Raw genomic sequence first — 26,436 nt, forward strand, 5'->3', positions numbered from 1 at the left:
CTTTGAGTTGAATTACTTTTTTCCCCCCAATGGTTTTATCAGGCATTATATTGTTTGGTTTATTGAGAAATGCTTCACTTTTCAGAAATGTTAAAGTTTATACTCAGGACCTCGCACTTGGTATGTGATCGTGTGCTCCTGCAGGACCGTGTTTCAGACTCTTGAATGTGTATTTCCAGTAAGGCTTCAGTCCTCTATAGAGCAAACTCCATATAAGGGACAGAGGCCTATTCGGACAGGAATTAAGGGGTGTGTTAAATTTCTGCATGCATGATCAATGGGGTTGAATAGAATGGAGGGGGGGCTGGTTCCACTCTAGGCTGAGGCAGGGAGGGGAAGGGGGAGAAACAGGGAGAGGGGATGGGAGAGATGGCTGACTAATGAGACTACCAGGCTGGAGAGAGTTCCTCTGTTCTCTATGTTGTCCTGTTGACAGAGTGCAAATTCCGCCATTCTACAAAAAGAATACTTTCATGACATCTACATGTTAATTGTCCTCCATAACCTGTACAAAATACACAGCAAATGTTTGTTAGTACAACTCAATTGTATTTGTAACAACTGAAAATTGCTTTCTTCTGCCTTCTAGAAACTTGGATGGGATTGCCCTCTGAATAATACAATGGGACTTAATTACAGGGCAGTAGTGTGTCCCAGGAAGATAGAGGCAGCACTGTTTCCCATCCAAATACAGTACAATGCCATCTTCCCAAGGGGAGGGTGGGGTGAGGACGGCTCTGCACGAAAAGAGAGGAAGATACGATGGCACAAGGTGAGAGGACAGGGGAGCATCCGAGAGAGAGATAGAGATAGAGAGAGAGATAGAGATAGAGAGAGATAGAGAGGGAGAGAGAGAGAGAGAGAGAGAGAGAGAGAGAGAGAGAGAGAGAGAAAGAGGGAGAGGGGGGGTCATACAAGTCTAACAAGAAAAGGTTTGTTCACCTGTGGAGCATGATACGTGTGGTTATATGATATATGCAGTTATATCGCCACCTATAGGTGTAGTGAGTGTAGTAGAATACTACTTGTTGAGTCTGGAACAGGGCAATGGATTTGAAGAAAACCATAATAATGCTGTTTACATTTAAATTTTGCTATCAGAGGATTACAAGGACATGAAATAGAGGGGAAGTATAGCAGAAGTTATTTCTGTCACGATAATTGTTTTAGACAGACAATCCCAGTTGCACTTCAGTCAAATCAAGTCAGAGGAAAATCCTGTAACAGAACAGTGCCATCTAATGGCATACTCAATAAGTTGCTCCTCTTCTCACAGTTAAGTTTCTTAAATTGAGTTCTTCAATCATAAAACTGAAAGTTCAATATATTTTGGGTCAACATGCAGTCTTAAACAAAGTAGTTAATTTACCAAATATAATTGAGAAATAAGAATTGCTTTAGGCATTTTGTATCTTAATACATTACGTACATTGATTTGTGTCACTGAGGAATACAAAAATACATGTTATTAAAGAAATATACAAACATTATAACATTTATGATGTAAAGAAGTATAAAATACATGTCTCTATATTCACAAACAGTACTTCTCTCCTGGATGTGTGGCCTTGGCATGTTGAACTGTTTTCTGAATGACATGTGCATGTCTCACAGCAACATTCCTAAACTTTTCGTTTATTTTCATGTATTCCTTTCGACTGCATTTCACTCACTGTCAGGGATCGAGGGAGATGGGGACAAAGTTCACAGAGAGCGCATGTGGAGGAGGGGGTGAAGGGGAGGAAGGTAAAAAAAAATGACCTTTGAGAGGAAAACAGCAGGTACAGGGCTGACACCAGACGGCTCAGAACACAGAGAGGGAGGAAAGACAAACAGAAGAAAATGAAAGCATATCCTCTATTAAGTCGAAGAGAGACAAAAGCGTAATGAAGCCAAGAGCGTGCTGCTCTGTCTTTGTGCGTGAGTGTATAACTGCGATGTGTGTTTGTGTGCGTATGCGCGTGTAAGACAGTGTGTATTTGTTTGAAACCTGTCTCAGCGATAGCGGGGCAAGGATCATCAGGACTGCAGTAATGGAGGGAGAGGAGAGAGGCGGGGGAGCCAAGCCCAAGCCCGGCCATCTGTCTGCCCTCCAGGAGCAGCTCATCTGGGCCCTGCTGGGCTCAGGACTGTCCCGGGAGGTCCTCATCCAGGCTCTGGGGGAACTGGAGCAAGAAAGAGTCAATGCTGGGGCAGAAAAGGGGGACAAGGGAGATGGGGAAAGCTCGGAAGAGGGAGAAATGGATTTTCCGCCCCCTATATTCCGGGAGTTGGAGAGACTCCCCCCTGAGGAAGCAGCGAGACAGAGAGCTGAAGTGGACCAGCTGCTACAGTGAGTTTGGCTTACCTCGTCCTCTCCTGTACAAGACACAAGTCATTTATCTCTGTCCTAAATCCTCAACTTTGCTGTCCTTCTTCACGCAATCTTTTGCTTTCAACGGTCGGCGCTGCCTACAGAAATGACTCCCCTCCTTTGTGGCTTGTCCACTCTTTTTCTATTTTCTACTTCCTTTTGATTTTCACACCCTTTCAGCTCAACTTCCTCACCGCAAGTATGAGTCCATAGAAACAATTCAGTTTTACCTGGTAACATCCCATCTATTTCTTTCTCCTTGGGTACTTCTGAAGTTTGGTGCCCCCTCTCCCCCCTTCCACCCTCCTACTCCTGCAACCACTCTCTGTGATCTCTCTCGGCCTCTGAGGTGAATTTAAAGGAGGGTTCCTCCTTTCCTAGTTACTAATTACCCACCCTGCCATTATTCTCTGGCCATTTCTATCTCCTTAATGAATAAGCGACATGCCTGGGTTAAGATTAACAGAAAAACACTACCTGTGTGTGCTATTGACTGTGTGTCTAAGTTTACACACTGTATAAACTGACTTTTCAACAGACAAAATACCACATTTTATAACATTTATGCTACATGCTTCACGCAATTTATATAAATAAGACAATGTACACTTAAAAGTATATATGTTATAAAAATACTTTTAAAAGTAGTCCTTACACAATAACGCCAAAAAAAGAAAAGTAACACATTTTCTGAAATAAATACTACAAAATGCGATTTATATAAAAGATGTGCCAAAAATGTATTTGATATATCTAACTATACTACTATGTCGGCTGACAAATATTAAGTGTATAATAAAGCAGGCACTAAAAAAATTCAGCCATTATTTTCAGGCCAGAGAGGTGGACTTTGCCCTGCTGTTCTTACTCTTATCTCTCTTTGTCAATATCCCTCCCTCCCTTTACCTGGCCATGTCTGCTGTTAGTCTTTCTGTGCAGATTTTGTATGTGTTTGTCTGTGTACACTTTCTGAACGTGGTATATTTCACAGGGAGGATCCGTGGCGAGTAGCAAAGCTGGTAAAAGGCTACATGCAGCAGCACAACCTACCTCAGAGAGAGGTGGTTGAGTCCACAGGTTTAAACCAGTCCCATCTCTCACAGCACCTCAACAAGGGCACGCCCATGAAGAACCAGAAACGAGCTGCTCTCTACAGCTGGTACGTCAGGAAGAAGGGCGAGATTAGCCAGCGTGAGTACTCCACCTGCTGTGGACACTAAACCTACTTCAACCTCGCTTATATTGTGACAATACAGGGTGTACTGTGCTTTGAATGTCTATTCTCATTTCCATGGAAAAAAGTTCACCTGAATAAACAGACAGACTCTCAGAGGACAAAACAGATGATTACAGTATGTGACTAGTGTTTACAGATGAATTACCAGAATGTTTGTGTCTTTTAACACACCCTGCCCAACCAAAATCAAAGTAATGATGAGTAAAAGGAGGAATCCGAGGCATACACGGGAGTAGATTTATAACAGACTACTAACCACCTGCTGCAGAGTTCACCAATGCCAGGCATGGCTTCGCCTCTGGGGAAGACCAAGGCGAAGACGTCAGGAAGGGACGCAGGAACAGGTTCAAATGGGGACCAGCCTCCCAGCAGATCCTTTTCCATGCCTACGAACGACAGAAGAACCCCAGCAAGGAAGAAAGAGAGGGCTTAGTGGAGGATTGTAATAGGTAAGGCACAAAAAATACAAACTCAAATGCGGACGAAACAATCTCTCCCCATGTTCACTTACTACAGTGGTAAATATGCAATGCTGTTGTGACTGTTTTTTTTTGGAAGTGAGTTTTTACTTCCTGGTTATGTTGACGACTCGTCTCTCCCTCAGAGCTGAGTGTCTTCAGAGAGGAGTGTCTCCCTCCCAGTTGGCAGGCCTGGGCTCCAACTTAGTGACCGAGGTACGGGTGTACAACTGGTTCGCCAACCGACGCAAAGAGGAGGCCTTTCGCCACAAGCTGGCACTGGACAGCCCTTATGCCATCCAATCAACAAGCGCCTCCAGTCATACCCTTCCTCAAAGCCCTGTGCACGGTAACACCCAAAACAACACTCAAGTTGAATTTGTCAAAAAAAATTGTTTTAAATCTAGCTTGAAGCTGTTGTTACCAGACTCTGGCTGACTCTCTCTCAGGTATGAAGTACAGCCAGCAACTGACGTGTGACAACCTGGGCTCCGGGAGGGGGAGCAGTGGAGAGAGAGGCATGGGGGGACGTCTGGTGGCCAGCCCTAACCAACTGGAGCCCAGCCACACACTCCTCGAGGGACATCTTCATAAATCGGTGAGACCGAAACGTTCTCTAAAAAAACGACCCAGTTTGCGGTCTCGCTTCTTTACCAAACGTACTGTATCAACGTGCCCAACACGTAGGGTGGGTAAGATGGCTGAGAGGTTAGGGAATCGGGATTACCAATCAGAAGGTTGACGTTGTGTCCCTTGGGCAAGGCACTTCACCCTACTTGCCTCGGGGGGGGGGAATGTCCCTGTGCTTACTGTAAGTTGCTCTGGATAAGAGCGTCTGCTAAATGACTAAATGTACCAATCCTTTCGTCTCAGGTATCAGGAGGTGGTTCCCTGCCCCCAGTAAGCACTCTCACCTCTCTGCACAGTCTCTCTGCCTCGTCCGTCCATCCGCCAGGACTCATCATGGCCTCCCTGCCTAGTGTCATGAGTCTGGGGGAGTCCTCTCTGCTCATAGGTGTGTGGCATCCCAAAGCCTTAAAGACAATAGTGTCAATAGTGTATAATAGTGTCAATAGCCAATAAGTGCAATGTCTAATAAGAACACGTAATGTAGATATTGAGACTGTAATGAACAATGCTGTCTCTGTTGATTCGTCCTCAGGTCTGGCTTCCACACAATCTCAGACCGTACCTGTGATCAACAATGTGGGAGGCGGGTTCACCACCCTTCAGCCTATCTCCTTTCAGCAGCAGCTTCATTCCTCCGGTCAGCAGCCAATAGCGCAGCAGTTCTCAGGGCACATGGGCCACAGTCCTTTCATGGCCACCATGGCACAGCTCCCATGTCACAGTAAGGCAGCGAACAGACAGAACTTGTCATTCATCCATGCCGTTTTGTGAATTTGCCGACCTCATTAGAAACGAGAATGCCTGCCTCTGTCTGTTCTCAACTACAGTGTACAGCAAGTCGGACATGACCTCATACCCTCCGCCCAGTCTGTTGTCCCAGGCGATGGTCATCACTGACAGTAGCAGCCTGGGGACACTGACCAGTCTAACTGCGGTCAGACAGGTACTGCTGAACCTGTGTGGACGTGTGTGAGTGAGAGATATCATCCCTTTGATACAAAAACAAAACAACCCAGTCAAGAAACGGCTGACGCATGTCTGTGCTCGTTAGATCTTAGCCACAGACCCAGAGGAGCAGACGGATTCATCCACCCAGGAGGACGCCCTTCACCTACAGCCTCAGTCGCCCGTTTCAGGTACAGTACGGAACACCAGCCATCTCTTCCAGGGTGAATTTGATTCGTTTCCCCTTCCCCCCCCGTCAGTGATGTGAACGAGGCTTGCCCGTTTTTTTCCCCCTCTGGGAATTTACGGCTGTATCCTCCAACTCAGCCTGCCGAGGGCCATCAGCCTCATCTGCTCTCATCTCTGTCCACAGACATCAACTCATACATCCCAACACAGATGGTCTCCACAGCCCAGTGAATACTGTGGAGACGCCCTGGCGGGATGGAACAAAGATGCATGGGATGGGCAACTACCTCTGCTATAATTCCAGAGAAACCACTGCAGTGTATGTTCAGTTGCATGTGGAAATGGTAAGGGACTCACTGCCAGTTCTCCAGATTAAAGGATGCAGCCTTACTGCTTGAAAGAAATGTGAAATATTTGCAGCACTTAATTCACTAAATAGTACAGAAAAATGTAGCAAACACCAATAATCAATTGCAAATATATTGTAATAAACACTCAAACTGAGAACCTGAAACATGAAGCATTATTAAGAGCAAGTGGACCAAAGGAATGCATTTGGTTAACCGCTGTCCCGTAATAACTAGGACAGCCTGCTTACATTCTATACTAATCTACAAAAGCATGATGTCTTTGTATAGAATGAGAAGGATATAGGATAAAGGTAGAACAATCAAACAAAATCAACTCAGTCCACATTTAAGAGGGTAAACATAGCAAGCACATCTGAATTGAAAAAGTACTTACAGCATATAATGTGTACATTACAGAAGTGATTATTATCTTACAACTCCAAGAAAACAACAACAAATATGTACAATAAGCAGAGTCCAGAAGGCCCCTCACATAAGGCTGCATTTTATTCATTTTCATCGGCGGCTTCCTGTTTGGGTTTCTTTTTTCTCCTCCGTTTGACTTTCTGCTGTAAGCCCTCACTCTGCACACTCGTTCCCTCGACTTTAGTGTTACCATTAGGCGAGGGGCTTTCAATGTCCAACTTTCCCTCCACATCTTCCAGGCACACTTGTGAGGGAGTCTCTTTTTTCTTTTTCTTTGGGACAGGGCTGTTCTCCTCTGCCACGAGTTCTTCCAGACTTGTCTCCCCTTTCTTCTTCTTCTTCTTTTTACTCTTTTTCTTTGAGCATGTGTCCTGGATGGTGGGAAGGGAAGCGGATGACTCTGGCAGGGCAGACGCAAACCCAGCAGACAGGGATGAAGGGGAAAAAGTCTGTGACTGGAACTGCTGCCTCTCTTAGCCTCATCTCCATCTCACTGTCGCTGTCACTGCCGATAACAAATAATCACGGTCAGTCTATATATCGCAAGTAAGGATAAGTGTTGGGGCACAGCATGCTGAACCTGATCCGCAGAGACAAAAGAAATCAACCGAAAGGAATATAAATACATCACCTGGAACTTGGGATGGGGCGACGTCTTACAGGGGGTTGTTCATCCATCTCTTGCCCTGGGATGGATGTGGTGAACAGCCGAAAGCCTTCAAGCACTGAGCAAATACAGTTCATTAAACTGCATGAATGAGTATAGGGTATAGAACATCCACGTGTAATCAATGATTGTGTTTAATATCGTTTACCTTCTTCGTTGCTTTCACATGCATCTGTATGTGAAACTGTTTCAGCAGATTTCTCTGAAATACAACTGAGCACCACATTGCATGTTAACGATTGCATGTATTAAAACAACAATTCAACAGGTGTAAAGACTAATTGACAATGATGAGTAACTTATCCATTACTGTACAGCAGAATACATACAGATCAAGCATCGATCCTAATTTCTTCGCAACATGTTCTCGGAACTCCGGGGACGTCTGAAGCTCGTTTCCATCATGCTCATGTTGAGATACAATAACGCTGTGATTGACAAAACACCCGGCAACAAGAAATGAAAACAAGACAAGTATAGTTACATAACTAGGTGCTGACACTTTATGGGATCTAATGGAACTTTATTATATAGGAAAAACTCACCGGCGTGATTGCATTTCATCGCCCTTTCCACCTATTAAATCCACATATTGTTAGATGACAATATAAACGTAACATTGTTTACTAACGATCCTGCAAATGTTTACTACAAACCAACTTAATCATTTCGTTAACGGCTTGTCTGCACAGTAGCGTACAGAAGTAGCCAACTGGTTAAGGCTAAGCTAACGTTGGCTAGCTAACATTAGCCAGTAGCCAACATTAGATCAGATAGGCTACATGATTTAATGCATGGTTAAGATACCTGAAGAGTTAGTGCCATTAGTTCCACCTGTCTGAAAAGTCCAAGCGGCTTCCTTAAATTTTTCAAAATCTTCATCCTCACTACTTGAGTCTTGACATACCATATTGTCAATGGGAGCCAACATGATAAGCGAAAAGGCACATGTATGCACACTGAGGCTTATGGGTAATGACGTTTTTCAGTGGAACGAATATCAGTTGAAGTACACGAAGGAAATACTGTTTGTAACTACAGGTTAATCAGTGTTAATTAGCTGAAAAGAGAAAAACATTGTATCTAATGTTTTATTATTTATTTAATTGTCCCTATCTTTCAAACAAACACATAGCACTGAATGTCTAGTTCTTACCAAGCAGATCTGTACAAAACCACAAGGAAGTCAGATATCAAATGCCAATCCATTACATTGATCCCAAAATGGTATTGAAAAAAAGCAAAAGGTGGAGAAGCTGCAGTAACTATGACTGAAATCTCACATGAGTCTCTCAGGTGCTCATTTTTATCTTGGTCATAAAATACATTCTTCAAGATCAAAATGGTTTCAATGTGCAATTATTTTCCATCTTAACAGAAAAAAATTACAAGGTCAGACTCAACAATAATAATATAATCAGTAGCAATCATGTTATTTCTGCTTTTTCCAAATAATGCTTTTGAAGGGCAAATCAGAGCAGTATACAAGTGACTGTTATTCCTCCAGCAACAGTTAAGAAAATGCTAATTACACTGCATACTCTAAGTGATATCAAAAACATTCATATTTAACTTATTCCCCCCCCCACCCCCTCCTATTTTCAGAGACAGTTTGGGGAGAGAGAGAGAGAGACAGAGAGAGAGAGGGGGCAGAGAGGAAAGCAGAGAGAGCAAGTGTGGGGAACACCCCGGGCAAGAATCAAACCTAGGCCCCTGCATTAAGGCCTTAGCCTTAGTGGTACATGCTCTTACCCGCGAGCCGCCTGGAAACACATTCATCACAGGGGTTTAGAATGATCATACTTTGGCTTGCAGTCAAAACGACACCCTCTGCAACTTCCCTTGGGAGAGTCTGAGAATAGAATGTTTTCGTAGATTGACATTTCATACCAGATAGGTAGTTTTCATAAACCGCCAATCTGGTTGTGACAAACTTTGCTTGTGAAAAAATGAAGCCCTATCAAAGTGATCAGTTGGACCTACCGGGGAAATTCTCCTACAAAAACAATGAGGTGGCTTCTAAGGTTGACAAACTGAATACAAGGCACGAGAGGCGTGACTTCACATATTGTTGAGACTCATAACCCATCCCTGTGAGAACAAACCTACGTTATTACAATGAGTGGCACCAAATGGGTTAACTGCATACAGAGTTGAAAATGTGCCTGAGATCTCCTTTTCTTTGTAGTCAATAAATTACAGAAAGAAAATGAGAAATGATACCATATGCTCTGCGGGGCAGTATGGTGACAGACTTATGCTATCAATTCATATAACAGAAGGCAGACTGTGAGGCAATTAACTTCGATACGAGAGAAAAAAGAGAAAACAAGTTAAAATCCTATGAAAAATATAAGCTTAGGTTTCCAATGAGTCCCAAACATAGAAAGGCATGAACGTATAACTTCTTGTGAAAGTAGATGGTTCTGGTTCTTCATTTCTGGTCATAGTGAAGTTTATTGGAATGTCTGTGAAGAATACACTTCTGTTCCCAAGAGATCCTGGGGAAATCCCCCTATGTTAAATTGCACACAATAATCTATTTTTCCTTATATTACTGCCCACCATTGTAGGCATAGTCTGCCTTGTTGTGCATGATCATTTTGTTGTCCACAAAGTAGAAGCTGTCTGACCTGGTCTCATACGGATGTTCCACCATTCGCTTTACTAGAGAGAATTGAAGACAGAAGAATAACAGCGGTCAAAAGCAAATCATGCATAGCTTCTGCTACCTTGTTCTATTTAAGTTACAGGCAGTATAATTAATCCAGTTATATTACAACGAGAGTGTGTTGCTGATCGAGTTATTTAGATATACAGAAACATTACTTCTTGCTAACTTACTTAAAACTACAAACAAAATATCAAAGGTGCTTATTGATGACCAGGACAATTTGTCACTCACTAAGATCCTCAGGGAGTTGGGGGAACTCATAAATATGTTCGCACGTGTTGCGGCTGTTTGGGATGCAGAAGCCAAAGTCAAAGTCGAAATTCTTCAGAAGGCGCTCTTGGAAATAATGCCTCTCGATCATGCGAAAGCTGTTAACAGGACGGTCTCCCACGGTGAACTCCACTCTAAGAGTTGGACAGGAAAAAAAAGCATCAGTCACACATACCCGTTTCCTATCTATCTGCTTACCAGTCAATTTTATTTCGCCAGCTTACGTTGCACCAACAGTCCGCAGTCTAAGAAAGGCAGGTGTGAACTGATAGCGCACAAAGCGCCCAGCGCTGGAGTCTCCATCTCCATTTTCCTCCTCATCCTCTTCAGTGTCTAACAAAAATGATAGGTTGGAACATTAAGAAAGTCTATAAGCAATGTATCTGTCTTCATATTTACACAAGACTGGATGCTGGAACTCAAGTATAATTTGGTTTGCTTATCATCCATATGCATGGCTTATTGAGTATATACAAAATATTTGGACGTATTTTACACCATAAACTTTGCCCAAGACCTATAAAAGTTCAATGGAGTCCCACTCCCAACATACATTTACTGTACTGACGACTTCATAAAAAGATAACGGACAGTTAACGTAAGATTACCACAGTTGTGAGGTTTTGCAATCTCAAAGAGTACCGTCCCTGTCTCAAGATCTCGGATCTTGAAACGTGTGAAGTCAATATTGTAGACATTGTCTTCTGGTTTACAAAGATAATCTGTAAGATAGAAATGGATGCTACAGTTAAGTGCAAAATACAATAAAGTCCCCGTTGAGGGAGCGAATATAAACTATAAGAGCTAGTCTAAAGTACCCAGCAAATATCCTTTTTTTACATACATGTTTTGGGATATTAGATCTCACTATGATGTTAGCTATTTAGATAGTTAACACTAGTTGCTTTCTTAAATCTAGCTACAGCAGCACCCCAATATAGCTAGTTGACTATAATGTCCCGGTAATATAGCAGTCAATCAGCGAATAGTACAGTTGCTAGGCTAACTAACTTATCAACAGACAGTAGATAGTCTTTAGCTACTCTACTACAGTAGCTGTTGACGATGGACTGGATAGAACTAAACAGATAGATCTAGCAATATCTAGTAATATTCCAACAAGTCACATACCCTGAGTGACATTCCGCAGACCCAGGACTTGGTCCGGTGTGATGTCTTTTCCAAGCGCCCTGAGTTCATCCTCTGTAACAACAGGCCTCTTTTCCGCTTGATTTCGTCGCGATGTGAGCCTCTTTAGCATACTTCCACCAGACTTACGTTCCCTCGAATTTGCAGCTGGACCGATATCGGTGTCAGTTGGTCCTTTGACTGTGGCAGCTGTCTTATTTCGAGAGTTAAGGCCGCTCATTTCAGCTAGCCTAATGAACTAGTTGCTAGCTATGGTTATTTTGGGTGACTGCGTTGACAATAATGTACAGGTAGCTGCGCTTTCTGGCTACTAGCTTTAGTGATAGCTTCAAGATGGCGTATAGCGTCTCTATGAAGAAGCTTGGGACAAGTGTGGCTGTAAACGCTCTGAGTTGCCATAGTTACCAGGAGTGGAGTCAAAAGAAGGTAGCCAGTCTGAAACTAAGCACAGAGAAAGTATAAAGCAACTCATCTTAGCTGAGAACTTAGAAAAATGGTTTGACTGTGATTATGTTCACCGCACTTTAGGATAAGGATATCAAGTTTTTCAATTTGGTCATGGCAGTTGAGAAAACGATAGGATGGGATTGGTATTCCTGTTGAGCAGGCCTTACTAGTAGGCCTACAATACAATCAGTGGTTGGCAGGGCGTCAAGTTATCCATTGAAACTAACATACTGCCACTTCGACAAATGCTGGGTCTGGATTGTCAAGTGATGCCTCAGCCCCAGGAACCATTAGGGAATCCATTCAGTAAATCACAACAAACACAGTTAGATAAAATAGCACATTTATTAAAAAGAGAGCATTTATCAGCAGTTCCCACTATGAAGATGTTCCACTATTATGAGCCACAACTCAGAAAGGACAGGGCATCTCAAATGCTTTCAGTCCACTTTCTGCTGCCTGTAGCCCTCATGGGTGAATTAAATCAATAAGTAGAGTAGGATTCCTTATCGACCTTGATCGCTTAGTCTCTCACACACTCACACAATAGTCATATGGTGTGATTTACTTGCCCATGTGTAGTTTATCTATACCACTGTGGAGGACAATGCTAGGGAACATAATCAAATAAATTCAAGACTAGGCAACATGACAGCAAGTCTTTGGTTCTTATCTGAGGTGAACTAATGCAAGGTTGGGAATTAACCACACCAAGATGTTAGGGGGCAAACATAGAATGTACCGTGCAATGAAGTGAACAAGCACAACAAATAAGAAACATCAAAGCGGATGATGGTAAAGCACAAATGTATTCAAAATCAAGGCAACAAGGAAAATCAAAACACAAAACACAGATGACCAAAATATACTGTTAACAAATAAACCAGTGAGTGCAAAACGTCACACCAATAAAACATCATGGTAAAACAAGATCCTGAGGAAAAAATAAAGACATAAATCCATCTATCTTCAAAATATCTCCAGATTAACCCCCACTCTCCTATTTAAATTATACCAAAAAAAACTAAAAACCCCATATTCTCAAACTCATGTCATTTGTCTTTCTGACAGTCAGGTTCTGCCTGGCTGCCCATTAAGTCCTTCTACTTTCACTGTGTACCAACAACCATTCAACCCAAGCAGAAAGGCCACATTTCTTCTTTATACCAGCAAACAATTAAAAACCCTAACATATTCATAATTACAATCATAACAAAACTCTGATGAACAATAACCGTTGCCACATAATTAGCGTAACAGTGTACCTTATATACACACGCAATTGTGTACAATTTCTGATTCGCCAAAAACAATGTTTGGACTTTGGTGATGAATTACATAATTTTTTTAATTATTATTTTTTAAAGAATAAAGGTGCGTCTATTTGGCTATTAAATATTTGAACTTATTGTTCACAAAATGACAAATCTAAACACAACCATAAACTGACCAGCAATAATCTTAACTTCTGTATTGTCCATTCCACCAGCATCTAAGAGGGCAACACCGAGGGATTGAGAGGGGATTCACAAACCTGAATCACCCTTTACATGTCAAGTTTTTCAACAACTGTAAAACAGGTAGAGGGACTGGTAGAGTTTCAGACATACCAGTAGAACTGGTTTAATGAGATAGTAGAACAGGGCAGGTTTTACATGCCCCTTGGTCTTAGAGAAGAGATTCCTGGAGTACCGACACAGAGGTAAAGGGACACAAAATTAAACGCAAGCATGAAACTGCTGACTTCCAGACCTACCACGGGGAAACAAAAAGGTCAATTTCAATGACTCTTTAAGACAACAATTAAAAAATTAAGGAAGGGCTGCTGAAACCACCAACCAAAACTAAATCTAGGCTAACATATCTGGACTGAACACATTTTGCACAAGCCCTTGGAGTTTCTACAAACTGGTGCATAGCAAATATAGATACACAATTAAAAGTCCCAAGTTTTTATGTATATTTTTTTTATCAGCTGGGGATCAAAACGCGGATTCACATCCAAGCAGAAATACTTTTGACACAGAAACATTTGGGCCCTTTCTGGTTTTTACTCATGACACAAACCTGAGTGGGTTGACAACGTTAGATTTTTTTCCTCTCACCTGTTCACCTATTATTTCTTCACTACAGCACCAATGGCCTGACTTCAAAGGAAAATTCACTACAGCAAAAACATAGGCATATCACTGTGTTATAAATGGTGACGTAGGCAAAGTATTGTAAAGAAATAAAATGCAACAAAAACACTCTTTGGTGAAATAAAATAAGGCATGCACAGTTGTAGTGAGTCGAAAAGGCAATTAACATGACAGCAGACTAATGATATTTGTCTCTAAGATAATTTATGTCAGGATTCAGATAAGGAATTTGTACCAATCCGAAAATACTGGTTACGTTATTGTGTCTCTTGAAGAAACACAGGCATTACAGTTAGAGGGCATGTCCTTAAAAGGATTTCACATCTCTTAACCTGTTATTTAGCCGCATGTTCTACTACTGAAATTAGAGAATATCATAGGATTCTCCTATTGAGGAACTAATGAATATCTAAAGCAAATTATTTATATAGATTTCTGAGAATGCTAAACTAGCTTGTAATAAAATAGTGTAAGTAGTCCATAAATGCAAAGACATGGCTGTGAGGCGAATATAAGTCATTGTTGAAATCATCAGCAAGTCATGTTATCTTCAATGACTCCTGGTATAATGGCATAACATCTGTATCAATTTATCTTTCTACAACACTAGAATGTCTGAGGGCAAAAAACTGAATACTATCCTACCAAATTGGCAACTGTTTATCCCATGTCCACCAATAGCTTACATTACATAACTTTCTCCAGCAAAATGAATTCCCAACCTTTACATAAAAAGAGAAAAATCTATCATTTTTGGGGTGTCATCACCTACAGAAAAATATTCAACAAAATGCTGAGTGCATCTACTGTAGATCAGAATAGCAGCTTTTCTTTCCTTGCAATTAAACCACACCCAATCAAATTGAAATGCACACAAATCAAACCTTATGTGTTTGTACAGTAAGGACTGTGGCCAGTTGCTCATTAACTACTCATTAACCTTAGCAACGGGATGCTGTTTTAATCCTGTCCTGGGTTGAGGAGTCCAAACTCATGTCTTGTGTTTGGTAAAATATAACATGTTCAAACAGAGTGCTAGATGTAAAACACACACATACATGAACTCTTCATCGTCTTCTCTCTATGCAGCCTTTCAGTCAGTGCGGAAGGCATTTCATAGTAAGTCTGCCCTGCATTCCATTTTAGTTGTCTCTCATTTGTCCTCTGTCACAAAGATTCGTCCCATGGCTCTTCTGTTTTCTCTTGTCTGCGTGCCTTTTCCTGTGTCTACTGTCGTTTTGACCCCGCCCCCCCCCCCACCCCAGCCCCTCCCCTCCCCAATCTTCACAGTCTCATGTCCACCAGGCTCCCCTGTTGTCCCCTTCATCTCATGTTCTCACAGTCGACAAAGGCAGAACAGTGTGGGTATAAACACCCCAAACGCCACCAGGATAGGGAACATGAGGCTGCTGTTATCAGCAGCATAGGGGTTCGGTGTTCGGGGGCCTGACTGGACCCTGTACTTAGGAGCTGCTGAGGCAGTCTTCTTACCGCCCTCCTCTCCTCCCTCGGGTTCTTCCTCCTCTTCCTCCTCCTCTTCACGTTTTTCTAGCCCAGGGTGAGGTTGCAGTTTTGGTACATCTGAATTTGAGGAAAAAAAAGTAGGTGAAGAATGAACCGGAGATGTGGTTGAGTGTGTATCATCCAATGCAAGGATTATTGTGTAGTGATAATTGTGTAGGGATTTAGGTGTAAAATAAGACTGAATATTGCTGTGCCGAGAGAATGTTAATGCTCACCCTCCAATGTTCCCTTCATCACGTAGAGAGCGCAGACCTTGGGGTTATCATAATAACCCTGAAAAACATTGAAGGGCAGGTTATCACTTGAAAGCTGAGATAACGAATTGAGGCACGTCAAAATGAAGTGAGCATGGTCATAATCCTGTCTAAAATAATTAGACCCCAAGTTTTTAGAATACAATTCATATAAGAAAATGAAGACAGTGGTTGTTCATATGGGAATTAAGTCAAATGCAGTGTAATTAAAGTAACTTACCTTGACAAACTCCACATTGAGCTTGCCATTGAAGGTGGACACCCCCCCTTGAACACTCAACTTTCCACGGTGTATGGAGAAGGAGACTATCTCGTCATGAGCTGTACTGTGACCCACCCTCTCAAAAATATCCAGGTCTTTCACCACCGTATGGCCATTGAGACGAACATCAAATACCTAATCAAATCACAATGTCAGACAGGACACAATTTATAACATATTGCCTATGTATGATGACAGGAACCAAGACTGAGTTGGGGGAGAGAAAGTTGCAGTACCTTCTGTTGAGACTGGGCAAAGTACACCTCTGAATACTTCATGACAAGTATATAGTCCCCTTCCTCTCGTATTGGCACCTCATATCCAAATGTATCCTCATTGTAGCGCTCTGTCTGATAGAGAACCTGGTCCTCTGGACTAGAGCGTAGTATGGGCAATCGTAACCCATAATCTGAAGCTAGGGCGAAATAAAAAAGATTAATATAGCTAATTAAAAGGCACTAAAGTCCATCATGCACCCCAAACGCATTACATAAAACACAAAAACAAAGCTATTTAAAACATGTGTGCACAGTGAATTAATTTAGCTAAGATTTAAACCGAGAGTTTACACACGTGTCAGGTTTTCGGTTGACTGGTCAATAGATAACCCTATGCTGATTCTTCAATGGGTTGGGTTTAAATGCGGAAGTAAAACTCATGCATCAGCTAGCTACACACTGCCAACTGGAATCAGCAGGAAATACATTTAAATGAAAAATTGTCCTTACCTTTCCCAACCTTTCCTTCCAAAGGATCTTTCTTGTAATGAATGCCATGCATGTCCGTGTGCGCTTCCCCGCCAGCATTTACTGCCCAAATAACTCGTTCAGCTAGACTAGGGCCCCCACTGTTGGCCCAACACTGTTCACCCAGCAGCGACACCACTGCCGCGACCAGCCCGGCGACCAATGGCACCGTGACCCGCCGCATTGCCATACACTGCTTTGGACAAGCAAACACACACCAGTTGGTCCGATGACTCTGTGTGAAGCAAGGCATCAATAGTTAATGAGATAGTGAGCTGACTGGCATAACTAGCTTGCAAGCCAGCTAGCTCTATAGACACGACAACATAGCCAAAACCCTCCCACTATTCCCTAGATAAGGCAGTCAAATATATATAGCTAGCTAGCTTTTTGCAGGCTCTAGCTAATTCCATAATTCCATAATTTACAAACAGCCAACTAAGCAATGCATTGATAGATGTACAATGAAAATGAAAAATACAGTAGCGAAATACGAATTATTGACAAAATAACTGGCCCCATTGGTCTGTACATTTGGTAATTTAGGAACACACTTGGCTAAAAGTGGCTAGCAGGCTTGCTAACGATACCTGTCAGACAGAATTAGTTCATCTATCCTGTATTTGCTTTCTATTCTGCAGAATACTAGCTTTTGCTTTAAAGTGGAACTTGCCTCTGTTGCCTAGTCCTGCAAATGTATATACAATCTTCTACAATCTAAAGTGCAGAAATCGTTGACAGCAAATGCGGTTGACTGACGTTGACTTCATACAATGTGCATAGAACGCTCCTGGAGCGGCTGGTGAGGAAGGTGTGACCGAACGTGCTAGTTTTGTGTTGTGTCAGTCAAAATGAGATCTGTCCAATCGGCGCATACTTGCAATTCTTTATTTGTGGTTCTGTTATATTCTTTTACACATTCTAGGGATAATCAATATGACACAGTCCATCAAAATACTGGCATAATTATATGTTATTCTAAACATAAGTATTCGCTAGATAAAGAGTAAACATGATCCGAAATCAATCATAAACTGATGAACTGAAGACCAATAGGGCTGATGTTACAGGTGTAGTCAAGTTTGATTGAGAGGGACGTTGTTCTGCTGGCAAAATGCGGAAGACAGATACACACGTTTCCTCATGCGGGGAGTTCTCTATTTTAATTCTAATGCTTATACCCAACCAGCCACTCATGTACACGTTCAAATACAAATATCACGAAATATATCGATGAATACCAAATGTTAATTATTATAATACAATTTGAATCCTGTCTGATGGATCAAAAAAATATATATTTGACCAAATATCCTTTTTCTTAAGTGGTTTAAGCTACTGACAGTTCATCTCACGACAGGCAAAAGAAATAGATGACAATCGGTATCTTGGGAGAACTATTGCATTATAATGCATAAACAATCAATATCCTACTTACATAAATGTACATGAAATATTAAACATATCTTGATTTTAGCAAAATACGTAAACATAGTCGGATTGTAATCCACATCTATCTCGACACCCCTCAAAGTATATGTTTGGTATGTCTTAAAATATTGTCCAATCACGAGAGTCCAACGCAGCGCGTTCACGAGGTGCGATCTAGATTTACCAAAAGAATGAATGAACCAAACGTTGTCATGGTAACGTTTTAAACCCGTTGGCTAAAGTATTTTTTTCTTTGCAGCCACAGGTTACTTACTGCCACCTTAAAAAATGCAATCAGTAGGCTATTGTTGTAGCCTAGGCATCTCCCAAAATTGACATGCGAAAAATTCGCTACATCTGAGTTGCTCCCACTGCCTGGTGATGAGATCTGTTATACGTAGTAACGTAGACTAGTTACAGTAGTGCTAGCTGACTAGGCTAGCTCTAGTTATATTAGACCTACCAGTAGTACTGTAAAGCTAGCTAATAATAGTACAGTAGTAGTTTAGCTAGACAAGTAGCTAGCTACTAACAAAACCAATGCAAATAGGCAAAAGTACATTTGTTTGGTTTAAATTCAATCCAGCCACCGCAAGGTGGCGCCCTACATGTTTTTAAACATTCTGCTCATATCAAGATATCGGACTCGATGTTCGTGTTTCTTGTAGGCTGAAGCAGTTGCCATGCCAACCTGTACTAGTCAAAGGTATCACTTTGGTCTGGCTAGTAACTACTTCCAGTGTGCCTGAATTGTAAAAATAATAATTATGAGTTTATGGGAATACAGAAGGAGGTGATGGGGGACTCTGAAGTATATCTAATAGCAGTTGTCCTATTATTGTAAGTCACATTTTATATTTTACATTACTCATTCAACAGTGAGATACAGCAGAAACTCAAAATATGTAATATCTACATAGTTTTTATTCGAATTCAATGTATCTTTGGCATGCACAGAAATAGCAAAGATTAACACTTACTGTATCTCCAATCTTACAGACAGAAACAATATTTCTCAAATTTTACTAAGAAGCAACAAAATATCTCTTTAATTGTATATCTTCAATATAAAAAAACAAAAACAACATGCAGACAATCTTTCCAACTATACCAATAACCATACAGATGTAAACCAACATTTAGTACAAATCAACCATCAACAATGTCAGTCAACACACACAAATGTGAGTATAATGTACTCCTTAAGTTAACTTCTGTCCTCATAGTGTCAGATGTAAATTGCCTTTATGTGTAATGCTTTGTCTCATACTTTCATGAGAGGGAATATGCAAATTAGGATGTCACATCACAGTATGTCATACACTGCCAGGAGCCATTTTAAGAAATTAGGTGCAATGCTGCTCATTGGCTCTTTGGTTTCGCACCACGGGTCACAGAGAGAGAACCTTCAAAAAGCAGCAGCGTTTCATTTGATTTCCGACAGGATGTGTTGGTAGAAGCGATACAAATACTGCATCCTCAACCGTGTAAACATAAATTCTCATTCTTCATTCAATTTGTTCGCTCTCTCACTCATAGGAAGGTAAATAATCTGCATGGTAACACATACCCTAATATTGCTATTTAAATATGGAAATAAAATAAAAACAGCAGGCGACACACACTATGGGTCGTTCCTTTGCTGGATCAGTGCAAACCACAGAAAAAAACTAAAATGGAGGTGTAAGCAGACAACAAGATAATACAAATACTTTATTAATTATATTCTTTTAAAAAGCAGAACATAAGAAAAAGCAATATAAAGAAATGATATTTCTAATGACTTGACCCACGATTGTAGTTTGCTTATTGCTCATTTCCCCCCCCAAAAAACAAAACAGTGGACAGTTATAGATGGTTTAAAGTGCAGATCCCATAGCTGGGTCAATCTGCTACAGTAGATTCTGTCTCAAAGGGACTGTGGGTCCTTGGGTCAGTGTGTCCAGAGAGGTAAAGACTGTGATTCCAGTATTTCTCAGGTAAAGATGGCTCAGACTTTTAAGCGTGTCTCTTTTTGGCTCAGTAGATGATGACAGAAACGTGGAGGTTCACATTCAATATGAATAACTTGAGGTCGTATACATAGATATATATATATATACATATACATCTATGGTCGTATATACCACCCACTCCCTCTCAGCGAGACATCATTCGGACAAACTCTGCGAGAACAGGAAGTGAGATTTCTGATTTAGAATTCAAATATAATGATTGAATAATATGAAATGAAAATTAATATAATGAAAATTAATAATACAAAATGTTCTAATTTAATTCTATTAAGATGATTCCATTTGTACCTGTAGTGTCTTTTAAGTTTGTATCTATTAAGTTAATGTCACCCAATTTAAGGTGGTTTTACTAACAATCAAGAATGATAAAAATAAAAAAACATTTAAGTGCCAAACAAGTTGGGGCTTACCTTCGAAGTCAACATGCCCATCCCCATTCAAATCAATATCCCTAAGGATATCCTCCAAATCCTTGTTACCAACCTAGTATTGGAATAAGACATGTATGGGCATATTTGAGTACATCACAAAAAATATTGAATACAATTATGAATAATTTCAGTAATATCTTTACTATAATATATATATATATATGTATATATATATTTATTTATTTTCAATGGTAGAGGGCTTCAGTATCATAACACACCTGTTGGCCGAGCAACTTCTTCATAGCCTCTCTGAGCTCTGTTGTGCTAATTGCTCCATCCCCATTGGTGTCAAACTGAGAAGAGCAGAGGGAGGTCAAGAGGAGGCTTGCGAAAGACACAACTATCTCTCTTTATCATTCTCATTTCCATACCTCTTTAAATGCATCCTTCAGCTCTTTCACACCAATCATGTCAGCAGTTTCAGCAAGAAGTTTTGGGCCCATTAACTCTACAAAGTCCTCGAAATCAACATGTCCCCCCACTTCAGAAAAACAAAAGGGATGTGATACAATAAAAGGGTATGTGCTTGCAAGGTGCATGAATGGCAATATATGTTTTACTATGTGAACAAAACAGCAATGTTTCCTACAGGCTTACAGTTCATGTTGATCTGTTGGCTCAGTTCTATCAACTCCATCTCAGTGGGCATATATCCCATGGTTCTCATACAATTCCCAAGGTCTTTGCATCCAATGAAACCATCTTTGTCCTTATCAAACTCCTGAAACGCTTCGCGCAACTCTATGGAGTGTTAAGAGAAACAGAAAGAACATGAATATCCGAGCCGGTTACAGTTCCGCTGTAGACAAAAAAAACAAAAACAAGTTGGTTGAAACAACTTACCGTCTATCTCCTCAGGTCTAAGCTCTCTATCCTGATTAAAAAAAGACACAAGAGACAGTATTAGTAGACCAAATCAGAATTAGACACATTGGTAAAATTAAGCTCCATATAAATACATTTTATCTCATAATTAGATTAAACCTCGAGTAAACACAAAGGCAATGGCTGTAGTGACCTCTGAATGTGAACCAGAAACTTCCTCCATGACAATCTTCTGTCGATACTGGTATAATTCAGACAAGGGAAGAACACTTTATAGTACTGTGTGATGCCACTGGAATATTTTCAAACATATTAATAGATACAAGGATACAACCCTTGCATAATGACAGAGTATACCCGGGAAACAGGCCACATTGGAGTGCACAAAAGAATGTAACAGTGTTCTTTTTACAGCTCTAGCTTACAATGAGAACAACCTTTAAAGGATATGGAGCACGGATGGGGGACAGACATATTCCAGAACACTGAGGGGTTAACAGCAGGAGCAATGATCAGTGTAAACAGAATCATCTGTGACGTCCGGTCCTATGAACTGTGTCTGACCACAGCCGCTGACACAGTTAATCCACCCAAAGTAGCAACTCTGCCAGATCAAATTACCAAACAAACCATGCAAACATATGATTCATTAATCTATGGATCCATGAGAGAATCCTCTGACGGTCTCTACAGTCAAACTCCCCCAGATGTTGTTCTGACATCAGTCAAGATACAATATCCAAAGAACAATGGACAATTAGTAATATGTCATTCATGATTATGCTTATTTTCAGTATAATTTTTCATTGTCATGTGTGAACAGTATTTCAATTATTGATTGCTTTAAAGTCTGTGTGTTTCAGCCCAGACTTACGTACAGCCTGCCTGCTATCAGTCAGGCCCTGGCGCAGAAATATGCAGGCTGGTCCCATTAAGTATTGTAATGCAATAAGTAGTGCATGAGAGCGCAGTTTTGTGCAAGGGCCAAGAGGGGCCCCTGATTGGCCCCTTGACTCCCTCCCTGGCCCCGCCCCTCTCCTCACGGCACTGCACCCCTCTGAGCCTCTTCTTATCACCCTGGAGCATCTTATCCAGGACACCCAACAAGGTGCAGGTGGAGGGGGGGGGCAGAGACAGTGTTAGAGACCCATAACACAGAAACTTTGGGACAGACTGGATACAAGAGATGCAAATGAGAAGGAATGTGTGTATTGGCGACTACAAAATGCAATAAGGGTTGTTGTTTGCCGGATGTGCAATATTTTGATCTGCGTCGCCAATGCCACTTTGCAAATCTATTACATTGTTTATTAGCAGTCGTTACTGTCAGTTGATTTTCTTACATTTCATTTTCACTCATCTCAATGGAATAAACAAAAGCTTGAATACCCTAATGCCCATGTCTATTTAACAGATTTTCTTCAAACACTGCCTCAAGCCTCCTCATTCACTTAAGTGAATTTTTTTTACACAACTTATCATATGCAGTGCAATTGCCTGACAAAGTCATGAAAGATGCAATGAAGTGTTTACTTACACTAGATTTAGTAGATGAACCCATGTTTTACAGTGCATGTCTTATAAATGATGAATGTATTAATTAATCTATGTTTAATAATTTAGTGAGATAAACATAGACTGAGTGAGAGACAATGTGTGAAAGAGTGTGAGAAGGAGAGAGAGGGGGGAGAGAGAATGAAAGAGAGAGAGAGATAGAGAGAGAGAGCAGCACACAACTGTTTTCACATCAATAAAAAAGTGTGGGGCCAACTTTCCATTCATTCATCATAACAGTTTACTGGATTCATTGTGTAGACTGTCACTTCAGATCTATACACTGTCAGACTTCAAGTAAACACACACAGAAGGAGAGGGAGAATAGCCAGTGGATGAGAGAACACGGTGGGATAGAAGGAGAACACAGGAAAGCTTGTGCTCGTTCTCAATTAAAGCAACTGTTACATTTACCTCATTTAGCAGACGCTCTTATCCAGAGCGACTTGCAGTAAGTACAGGGACATTCCCCCCTGAGGCAAGCAGGGTGAAGTGCCTTTCCCGAGAACACAACGTCATTTGGCACAGCCGGGAATCGGACTGGCAAACTTCTGATTAACAGCCCGATTCCCTAACCGCTCAGACATCTGAAATATTACGTTGAGCTACTGTATGGTTGTATATTGCCAAATACATGAGTTTAATGCATTAGCTTATGCATTTAGATTATACTTAGATGTTATATAGATTCTATATTTCTATAAAATAGCTGCTGACTGTGGTATATGACAAAACTGTTCAAATATTTAAGGCTGTAGTATTTATCAAGCATGACATATAATTGTTGGTAGGCTGAGAGCTTGACCAGCATGTTGATATAAACTATAAAATATCTGAAGCCTTAACAATAACCGCTAAGATCACCCAAAACCAAACTTTGGAATTTACAACTTAAACACAATTATCATTTGCACACTATTGGGTCTGTCAAACATGACAACAGAAAAATACATTAAATGGAAGGATTTAGAGAAAAAGAAGCACGTGCCACAAAGACCAGACCAAAAATAAACTTACCTTCTTGGTGATATTTTTAAGAGGTAATTTTATGCAGTTCCCCATGGCTGAGAAATGGTGTTCATATAGGAATTTAAAAAGACCACGATGGCCCTTTCCAAAGAGAGACTGTGATTTTGGGCAGAGGAAGGCTAACACAAAGTTCAGACTGACCCATGAGGACAGAGGAAAGCAAAGGGAGTTGCTTAATACCTGAAGTTGGAGTGAAAATGACAATAACAACAGAGATGGGTGGAAAAAGAGAGAGAGAGGTTGTGTTTGAGAAAGGGGGGGTGGGCTGTGCAAGATAGTAAGGGAAGGATGGGTCTGTATAATAAGACACCAAACATGAATACTCTGTCTCTCTCTGTCTGTTGATTGAGAAGAGGTCACAGAGGGGAAGATATAGACAAATAGGAGGTGAGATTCTGTTTCTGAGAGAGCGGGCAGGATAGGCGGTGCATTAAAAACCTATTCAAATAAATGGGCTGAAAAGGCTATTTTGTTTGTCCTGTCACACATATGCTAACCATCACATACAAGGATCTGTTAGGCCATGTCTGTTAAGGTAATCTGGTAATGTGTGTAAGTGTATCACTGGTGTTTTCCCTCGTTCATCCTCTCCATCACAGTTGCAAAGCGAACAAATTCATACCGAGCATGTGGTGTGACTACCACCCTGATTCACAGAAAAGAACATAACATAGACATTAAACAAATTCTTCAAACTTTTATCATGACGAAACACTTCCAAGTAACCTTCAAAGGGGAATGAACCATCGTCAAAGCCTCAACCTTTTCATCAATTCATGAATAAATATAAAAACATGCAAATATCTTTTGTGCCCACTTAAGAGTTTTTTCTTTGAATCAATTATATGCAATACAACCTCTTTTCAGCTTGTCCACCAACACATCCATTTAATCATCGATGGAGACTAAATGAATTTTGTGTGTTTCTATTGATGAATTATAAAAAATGTCACATGAATGTTCAGCAGGAATACAAGATGTTGATTGTTGAAGAGAAACCGTCTGTCATCCCACCTTTTGGTTCGGTGGTGCTAAGGTCACACGGTTAATTGCCAGAGCTTAACACTGGATTCAAACAAAAAATCTATTATTAATGCCATTGATTTCCCAAAGACTCAGGGAGATATTTAATGAAGATGATTGCACAACACAATGGAAAACGTGACAGTTAAATCATGCACCTGTCATCAATATAGACCATATAGCCTATTTGTGGACACTTACAGGTGCTATTAGGGGCTGATGGTCTACAATTATGTGGTCTTTCAATTCAGCTTCAATACTAATTATGTAGTTTACAGATTCTTTATGAAGTCATTTGTTGTCAAATTCTAAAAAGAAGTATGTCAACTTCAGTTAAATTCATAGGAATGCTGAACTAAAATAAATGTGTTAATGGACACTTGATAGCAAAATCGTTAACTTCTGTGGCTATTCACGTGGCAAGGATCTTACCTGGCCATAGACCGAGTTGAGAATTGGGCGCAGATTAAAATCGGATGCTGAGGATGCTGCACTGGACCTCCGGGAACGGCACGAAGATTTGCTGGACAACGGGACTGGGGATGACGATGCTGAGGATGGGATGTTGGCATCTCCGCCAGTCAAAATGGCCTTGTGGTTCCTCGGTTCAAAGAAGGGCGCTGTGTCGTCGTTGCAGTCAGAGAATGACGGTGTTCTGGGAGGTAGATGAGTGGAATGGTGTCCAGGTGCGGGCCCGTCCCGAGTCGATTTTCTTCTGTGATGTCGGTGTGAGTTTTGGGAAGATTTACAGCGTTCCCTTGATCTTTGGCTCACAGTTGGTTGCTCAGGAGAGTCATCCTTGCAGTGTGACACAGAGACATCAGGTGCGTGAGTCCGGCTTTTACCCCAGGATGTTGCACTGTTCCGGTTACCGAGAAGGGATGGATGACACAGGGGTCTTCTTGCGCTAACGTCGCATTCGGCTGACCAGAAAGAATCCTCTGCAGTACTAGCCACGTGAGTAGCTGCGGGACGATGGTGATGGTGATGCCGGGGTTCTGTCGTGCAGTCAAGGAGGTGTGTCGGTCTCCCGGTAGATTTCAGCAGAGAGGTTGCAGATTCAGATTTTGGAAAGTAGCTCATAACTGCAGTCTTGTTTAGGCGTTGTTAATCAACGTTTTTATCGAGTAATTTCCCCGAATAGGCGAAATGCTGCATCAGGAACATAATAGCTGCCTTCTGAGCCGTCAGTAAAAGTTGCATTTTACCACCTGATTGCGCTATGGCCGCACCACTAGGGCGCGCGCAGACGCGAGTAACCAAATTCTGGGAGTGGACTATGTTCTTGTCGCGTCACCTTTTCTTTTTTGCTAATGTGACCGTGCTTTAAATTTGGCACTTGTCCCTCCCTATTTACAGGGAAAACGTTGACTCAAGACCACGTCTTGGCGCATGACGAAAAAAAC

General features: G+C 41.2%; 5 protein-coding genes and 1 long non-coding RNA gene across 8 annotated transcripts; 1 reads left to right on the forward strand and 5 right to left on the reverse strand.

Moving 5' to 3' along the window:
- Positions 1-528: 528 nt before the first annotated feature.
- Positions 529-2,643, reverse strand: LOC146232938 (uncharacterized). Its single transcript, XR_014742257.1, has 2 exons — positions 2,348-2,643; positions 529-2,165 (listed from the first exon to the last, which is right to left on the reverse strand). It is a non-coding gene; the product is annotated as an uncharacterized LOC146232938 (long non-coding RNA).
- On the forward strand, positions 1,774-6,326 carry hnf1a (HNF1 homeobox a). The gene is made up of 10 exons (XM_084690367.1): positions 1,774-2,332; positions 3,345-3,544; positions 3,859-4,039; positions 4,195-4,397; positions 4,498-4,646; positions 4,922-5,063; positions 5,211-5,399; positions 5,506-5,621; positions 5,730-5,814; positions 5,997-6,326. The coding sequence occupies exons 1-10, from the start codon at positions 2,034-2,036 to the stop codon at positions 6,041-6,043; spliced, it is 1,611 nt and encodes a 536-aa protein (XP_084546493.1). The 5' UTR covers positions 1,774-2,033; the 3' UTR covers positions 6,044-6,326.
- c24h12orf43 (chromosome 24 C12orf43 homolog) lies at positions 6,280-8,324 on the reverse strand. Its single transcript, XM_084690369.1, is given in 7 exon segments — positions 6,280-7,043; positions 7,045-7,093; positions 7,220-7,313; positions 7,404-7,468; positions 7,585-7,683; positions 7,801-7,831; positions 8,063-8,324. Coding segments are annotated over 7 exon segments (837 nt in total). The 5' UTR covers positions 8,187-8,324; the 3' UTR covers positions 6,280-6,668.
- Positions 8,325-8,339: 15 nt separating this feature from the next.
- Positions 8,340-11,730, reverse strand: unc119b (unc-119 lipid binding chaperone B). The gene is made up of 5 exons (XM_084690368.1): positions 11,331-11,730; positions 10,808-10,921; positions 10,424-10,532; positions 10,161-10,333; positions 8,340-9,922 (listed from the first exon to the last, which is right to left on the reverse strand). Exons 1-5 carry the CDS (start codon positions 11,566-11,568, stop codon positions 9,810-9,812), a joined length of 747 nt encoding a protein of 248 aa, XP_084546494.1. The 5' UTR covers positions 11,569-11,730; the 3' UTR covers positions 8,340-9,809.
- A 3,488-nt stretch (positions 11,731-15,218) lies between these two features.
- mlec (malectin) lies at positions 15,219-17,517 on the reverse strand. Its single transcript, XM_084690610.1, has 6 exons — positions 17,396-17,517; positions 16,705-16,957; positions 16,213-16,391; positions 15,935-16,111; positions 15,676-15,733; positions 15,219-15,517 (listed from the first exon to the last, which is right to left on the reverse strand). The coding sequence occupies exons 2-6, from the start codon at positions 16,910-16,912 to the stop codon at positions 15,273-15,275; spliced, it is 867 nt and encodes a 288-aa protein (XP_084546736.1). The 5' UTR covers positions 16,913-16,957; positions 17,396-17,517; the 3' UTR covers positions 15,219-15,272.
- Positions 17,518-19,491: 1,974 nt separating this feature from the next.
- cabp1a (calcium binding protein 1a) lies at positions 19,492-26,113 on the reverse strand. 3 transcript variants are annotated; one of them, XM_084690393.1, is made up of 8 exons: positions 25,463-26,113; positions 21,618-21,665; positions 21,443-21,473; positions 21,197-21,340; positions 20,971-21,080; positions 20,818-20,892; positions 20,579-20,651; positions 19,492-20,318 (listed from the first exon to the last, which is right to left on the reverse strand). In XM_084690393.1, exons 1-8 carry the CDS (start codon positions 26,111-26,113, stop codon positions 20,293-20,295), a joined length of 1,158 nt encoding a protein of 385 aa, XP_084546519.1. In that variant the 3' UTR covers positions 19,492-20,292. The 3 variants fall into 3 exon arrangements, with proteins under 3 accessions (XP_084546519.1, XP_084546520.1, XP_084546521.1); XM_084690394.1 differs by lacking the exons at positions 21,618-21,665; positions 25,463-26,113 and adding an exon at positions 23,996-24,040; XM_084690395.1 differs by lacking the exons at positions 21,618-21,665; positions 25,463-26,113 and adding an exon at positions 22,306-22,362.
- Positions 26,114-26,436: the final 323 nt, after the last annotated feature.

Source organism: Hypomesus nipponensis, chromosome 24 (assembly GCF_054491055.1).
Source record: "Hypomesus nipponensis isolate SF chromosome 24, ASM5449105v1, whole genome shotgun sequence".
In the NCBI taxonomy this organism is placed as follows: Eukaryota; Metazoa; Chordata; class Actinopteri; order Osmeriformes; family Osmeridae; genus Hypomesus; species Hypomesus nipponensis.